Genomic DNA, 5,964 nt, shown 5'->3' on the forward strand with positions numbered 1-5,964 from the left:
AAAAATATACGGATGTAGGTATAGATGGCGAGATAAGGGACAATACATCGCGAAAAATATAAAAAGAAATTATTAAAATAAATGGAGACAAAATGAAGGCAAGAGAAAAAATAAGGGAATATGGTTCCTTTGGGGGTTATTTGTTGGAATAGGGCAAAACCATAATGAACAAGTTATGAGGGAATACTCAGGCGAGTTGAGTAAATTGATGTGGTTAGGTGGTGATTTGGATGGCTTTAACGAAAGAGAAAGAAGGGGTTTGCGATAATTTTGTAGGGGTTTAAATGGGATTTGAACTTAAAGACCTGAGAGGTGTATGACTTGGTGAGAAGGAGGGTTTGAGGGCAAAATTTTGGAAGGGTTTAAGGGGCATTTTTATGTGTCCGAAGCTCCTTCTGTTGATCCGCATCAGCCTACGCCCCGTTGACGGCCCGGCTTCTCGCAATGCTAATCGTGAGCGCCGTGCGAGAAAGGGTAGCTTGCCGCAATGCTTGCTGCTGCAGCGCCGAGGAGGATGACAGTGCTCCTGCTGAGGAGGCTGACGGTGCTTCGACCGCTGTCTCTGTGGACCAGGAGGGCGTGGCTGTCGAGGAGCCCTCTGCCGGGTAAGCTAGTGGTAACATCAACCCTACTTCTATCAGTGAGAAGAGTGTTGTGGTATGGTCCGGAAGGCCTCTCTGTCACTACTAACTAACTAAGATGACGCCAGCAGCGTCGACATCTCCACTCCCGCCCCTGCCAACCAGGCACATACCAGTCCCACCAAGACTGTAAGAACTAGGTCTTGATGTTGGGTTGGAGTCGATTTGGAGTTGGGTTGTATTTGGGACATGTTCATCCCAGCTTTTGAAGAGTTCATCCCAACATTGACATTGCGAATTGTAAGGGGACGCTGCCGAGAGAGACAGTGTTGTGAGGAGACGGTCTAGAGATTTGTTTGTGGACGCTTAAGGTTGGTTTGGAGACTGCTTGAGATTGGTGTGTAAACGCTTACAAATTGGTCTAAGCTTGAGCCAGCATGGTGGGCAGATGAAATTCTTAAACGCAAGGAAACGCTGATTTTTGTGTAATATCCTTGAGTGAATGCTTTGTGTATTGGTGTGTAGACAGATGCTTGGTGTGGTGAGCAGGCGAAATGGAATCTCTGGCAGTAGTATACAACATGATCTGTAGTCTAGGCTGTAGGCGTAAGTGCTGAAGGTGGTGATGTTGCTGTTGAGGATATGGTGTTTCTGGCTGATGTGGTTGGCTTGGCTGATGGCTTTGTTTGTGTGACTAGAAAGTTATATCGGTGCTGAAGATAGGCGATCTATAGGTAACTGGGATGGAGAGTGAGGCCAGCCATGCTTGTGTTGAGATTGAGCACCAAGACGTTGACCGTTGAGAAAGAGGACTCTAATTGTGGGCAAGAGGTTTTTGAAATGCTGGATAGTATTGCGAGTCTTTGAATTCGGTGGCAGTCTAAAAAGTGTGCACGTCGAAGCAAGCGACCTGCAGTACCCAGCAGATATTCTGGAGAGGAAACGCTGCTGTTCGTCGACGAACTTGGTGGAGCAGCGGTGCTGTTTGCTATGTCCTGGGAGGAGCCTCCCGCCTTAGATTCTAATAGTCCACCGCAAAGGCGGGAGGATATGCTAACTGCATGGAGTGGTTAGAGAGAACCCCATGTCTTGGTCATGATTTCGTAGACGATCATGATGCGGATCTTTGATGTAGTGATATATTTGGGGAAGTTGCCTGGATGGAAGAGGATATCCGGTAGTATTTTCCTGGCGGCCTCGTTCTTCAAAACCCAGTGGTATGTCCCAAATGTGATGATATTGTACGTACCCAATCTGGGGAAGTCTTCTTTGGCTTCGAAGAGGAGTTCAGGCAACATCTTATAGCAAACCTTGTTTTGGATCACGCAGGCATAAGTCCCCAGGGTCAAATATTCTTATGGATGATATACTGGTTCTGTCCGAAGCAATTCTCTTACCCTTCTACTTAACTCGTTTGTTACAGCGGAGTAAAAAGGCTACACGTCCGTTAATAGGAGGATAATCTTGATGATCTTGGAATGGCTCTTTTGTTTGCCCTTTTTGAGGTTGAGCGATCTTTCTGGCGGGAAACATGACGATGGCAGGACGAGCTACTAAAGTAGACGATATTGAAATAAAGGAGAGGCCAGTCTCGATTAGTGAGCGGTATCGGGCATCGACAGAGCAACATTAAGTTCGATATCATGTGGGACAATAAAGCTTCGTTGGATTGGAGGTGAATTGTGAAAAGGGAAGATATCGGTAAGCATGGCATACTGAGCACTCCGTCTTTATATTATTCGTAGAGTGGGATATATAGTAATAAAAGGCAGGCAGTAGTGGGAATGTTGTGTAGGTAGGTGGTGGTGGATATTTAGAAGAGGGTGCCTGGGAAGATGGATAAGGCAAGAGGGGCATTGTCTTTGTCTTCATCTAATCATATCAAACACACTTGGTAAAACTAAGATGGGAGGTAAATAACTAGTCGATATAGCAGGATCGTAAAACATTTTTTCTTTGGTAACAAATCACCCAAAACAGAACAGGACAGGTCTCTTTGAACGTTTTGTCGGATATCTTCAACAGTAAATAGGTACATAGCAATTTCTATACTTGCTCTATTCTAGACATATCTAAACTGTGAAGAGGCCATATCACAAATGATCCTCTTCACCACTGTCCCTATTAAAAGACGCTCAATCTTGGTAGGGAGATATTCCAATACCAAACAAAATCACACAATACAACCCCCTCAAAGAAACTCTAACCAAATCCACCACACAAAGACTGCCCAGTTCCCCTTAATAACAACAATCTCAGTCAAGTCTATTCACCTCTTTGTTACATCGCCAGCTCCAACCATCTTCACCAATTTGATGCATGTCACTCAAATCACAGAAACCAACATTGATCTTCTTCAACAACATCGATAATCTTATTATCATTTTGCCCTCCCCCGAGAGGCCGCCCCCCAAACAACCCCTTTTCCCATATCTCATACATACGAAGGTATCATCAAGAAAGAAAGAAAAAAAACTCTAATTCATACAACAACCTCCCCCCCCTCCCCATTACGCAATGTGTGTGGTGTGTGTGTGAATAATGCAAGTCTTTTTCCCATCCCTCTTAACCCCCCTCCCCTTCCATAGAAAATGCCTTGAAAAACGCCCGCTTGCTTGCTTGCTTTTATTTCGTCCCATGCACCCAACCAATCCAGAATACAGATTATAAATAAATAAAAAACCCCCCGTCGTCCCCCCCAAACCACCCTTATGTATGCATGTTCATGTACCATACCATGCCCCATACCATGCCTGTGACCACGTGTGAATCATCAAAATCCGTTTGTTTGTTTATTGAGTGTTGATGGTTTTGGTTTTGCGTGAGCAAAATTCCAGCAAAAGTCACACACTCTGCCATGACTCGCTGGAACAAAAAAAATCTAAAAATGTCGACATAAAAAAAAACGTCGGGGTATTTGTTGAAAAAGTTTTGCGCAAAATAGAAAAAATGTGACGAGACTAAAAAGCTGTCTTGCCGTTCAATGCATCGATGGACGGGTAAGTTCCCGAGGACCCAGACTGAGAACCTTTTGCAAAAGACTCCGCTTGCCACCCTGCGCCCGGCGAAACTCTAGGTTAGAGCAGCAAGCCATGACACCGGGGGCCGCCGTCTTCTTGTTCAGCTCGGCTTCCCATCCATAAGGATCCTCATCAGGCGAGAGGCTGGGGGAGCGGTCGGGATCAAAAGACAGGCAGGAGCTGCGGTCGGATTCATCAGTGGGGCCTGCCGGTGACAGGTAGTGGGAAAAGTCCGTCATCGAGAGTCGCATGGACGAGTGCTTTGAGGACAAGGTGCTGTCGAGAGTGCTTTCCATGGATTCGTCCTTCAACTTGATGGCACCCTTGCTATCCGTGCCGCAACAGCCGTACATGGGGCTCACTGTCCGCGTGCTGTTGGTGGCAACGCAGTCCATCGATGGCACTTGGGGAGTGGCAGCCGGTGTAATCACGGGTGCGGCGCCGGATGTGGTGCTCTGAGGTCTGCAGCACATGTTGCTCTTGATCGAGCTGTCTTGGGGGTTCACGGGGATTTTGACCCGAACTCGGGGGCGCAAGAAGCGCCTCTTGGTGCCCATATTCCATCCGCGCGTCGGATATGGGACAAAACCTTTTGCGGCCATGCCGTTCTTGTGAAGCCCGCTACATTGCTGAGGAATACCAACACCCTGGCTAACGTTCCCCGTCGCGGGAACCGGAAAGCGCTTCCCTGGGTGCGGCTCCTCCCACTCGACCGACGAGCGCAGGGTCGATGAAATGGAGTGAACCTTTTCGTCGGAACCCGTCATTGTCTTGCCTGCTGGGGCATGTTGGTGGGAGGATGTAGCGGGGTCCTGTGGGATCGACACGACCTCTGTTTCCTATAAGAGGCCGTTGCTCCCCTGAGCCGCGTCGCTCATCGGGTGGTCAAGGTCGACACCGGCCGAGGTTGGGTGGTCACGCTTGGCGCGGCCTCTGCGGCTCAGTCCAAGCTTCGCCCCCATCTTCTTCCAGCCGCTGTTGTGTGCGCTAATGGCCCGCTGAAGGCTGCCGGGGGACGTGTTGGCGAAGGCCCAGTCTGAGGTGGGCGGCGTGGTGGGTGGTGTCATCGGCTCGTTCGCGGACGGCGAGGGCACGTTTCCACTGTCGTCGCTTAGTCCACCCTGCTCCATTGGGTCGCTGGATGACGACGCGGAGCTTTTGGGCTCGCTAGACCAGGCGAGGTTGAGCATGGGCAGAAAGGCTGACTTGGGTGACCGAATTGAGTCGTGTTCGCTGGAGGACGACGTCTCTCTTGGGATTCGCAGGCGTGACCGAAACAGCCTGGGATCATGCTCATGGCGGTGCTCCTCTTCATGCGGCGCCACCGACGCCAAGAAGGGGCCCAGCACCGAGTCGTTCATGAGCTCGTACACAATCTTGACAGCCTCGTCCAGTTCGGATGGGTTCGGTGGGATGGGCACACAGGGAAGTGACAGCAACCGATCGCGTACGCGGGCGGGAAGGTTGACTTCGCGGATTCCACAAGGCTGGATGAAGGTGTGCATCAGCTTCTGCCAGAGCAGGCAAATGTGCTCGCTGCCATCCCCGATGCTCGGCGGCCTTTCCCCGGTCCCTACAATGTTAGCGTACGCCGTCCTGTAGCGTTCGGCCTGCAATGTGAACTCGAGCGTCTCGAGGCAGTGGTTCTGCGACAGAAAAGCGGTAAAGGCGCCGAGCGTGTAGGGTGGCAGAGCGGTATCGGTCAGGATGTCTCTCAGCGATGGTGGAGAGGTCGGGTTTGTGGGTGCTGATGGTGGCATAAGGGCCACGCTGGAGGGTCGCGAGGTTGACATGATGGAGTCTCCGTCACCGCCTCTGAAGACGGCCGACGGTCTTGGTGTCAGTTCCTTGGGTGAATGTACTGGCGAAAGCAGTGTTGGTGAATGTGGTCGTAACCGGGAGCGGGTCATTGCTACCCGCGAATGGCCTATGGTTGTGTTGTCGAAAATGTTCCAGCTCTCTTCTTCTTCTTCTTCTTCTTCTTCTTCTTCTTCATCCCTTCGCGTCCTAGACAAGGGCGGGCGCCACCATGAGTGATCGTTTGCCCGGGCTGCAGGGACTCGCAGAACGGCTTGTTTTGGAGCGAGTCGGCGCCCGATTCCCGCACAATGCAACCAATAACCTCCAGATGCGCCCAGGACAGGAACGGGAGAGCGCAGGAGAGGGCTCAAGCTGTGGTCGTCCAGGAGGTCCAGTCGCCGCGCTGTCGGGATTGCGTGTGTCAGGCTGTGGACGTCACCTAGCACGCATGCAGGTAACCGGTCGTGGAGCGGAGAAGGGCGCGAACGAGATGCGCAACTCAGCAATAACACGAGAGTGTGTATGTGAGAGAGAGCACACGGCAGCACAGCAGGGCAGAGCAG

General features: G+C 50.8%; 1 protein-coding gene across 1 annotated transcript; it reads right to left on the reverse strand.

Annotated features, from left to right (window-relative positions):
* Positions 1-3,561: 3,561 nt before the first annotated feature.
* PODANS_6_5450 (uncharacterized protein) lies at positions 3,562-5,511 on the reverse strand (the record flags this gene model as incomplete). The annotated part of the gene is made up of 2 exons (XM_001910007.1): positions 3,562-4,433; positions 4,521-5,511. The coding sequence occupies 2 exons, from the start codon at positions 5,509-5,511 to the stop codon at positions 3,562-3,564; spliced, it is 1,863 nt and encodes a 620-aa protein (XP_001910042.1).
* Positions 5,512-5,964: the final 453 nt, after the last annotated feature.

The sequence above is a fragment of the Podospora anserina genome, chromosome 6 (genome assembly GCF_000226545.1).
Source record: "Podospora anserina S mat+ genomic DNA chromosome 6, supercontig 2".
In the NCBI taxonomy this organism is placed as follows: Eukaryota; Fungi; Ascomycota; class Sordariomycetes; order Sordariales; family Podosporaceae; genus Podospora; species Podospora anserina.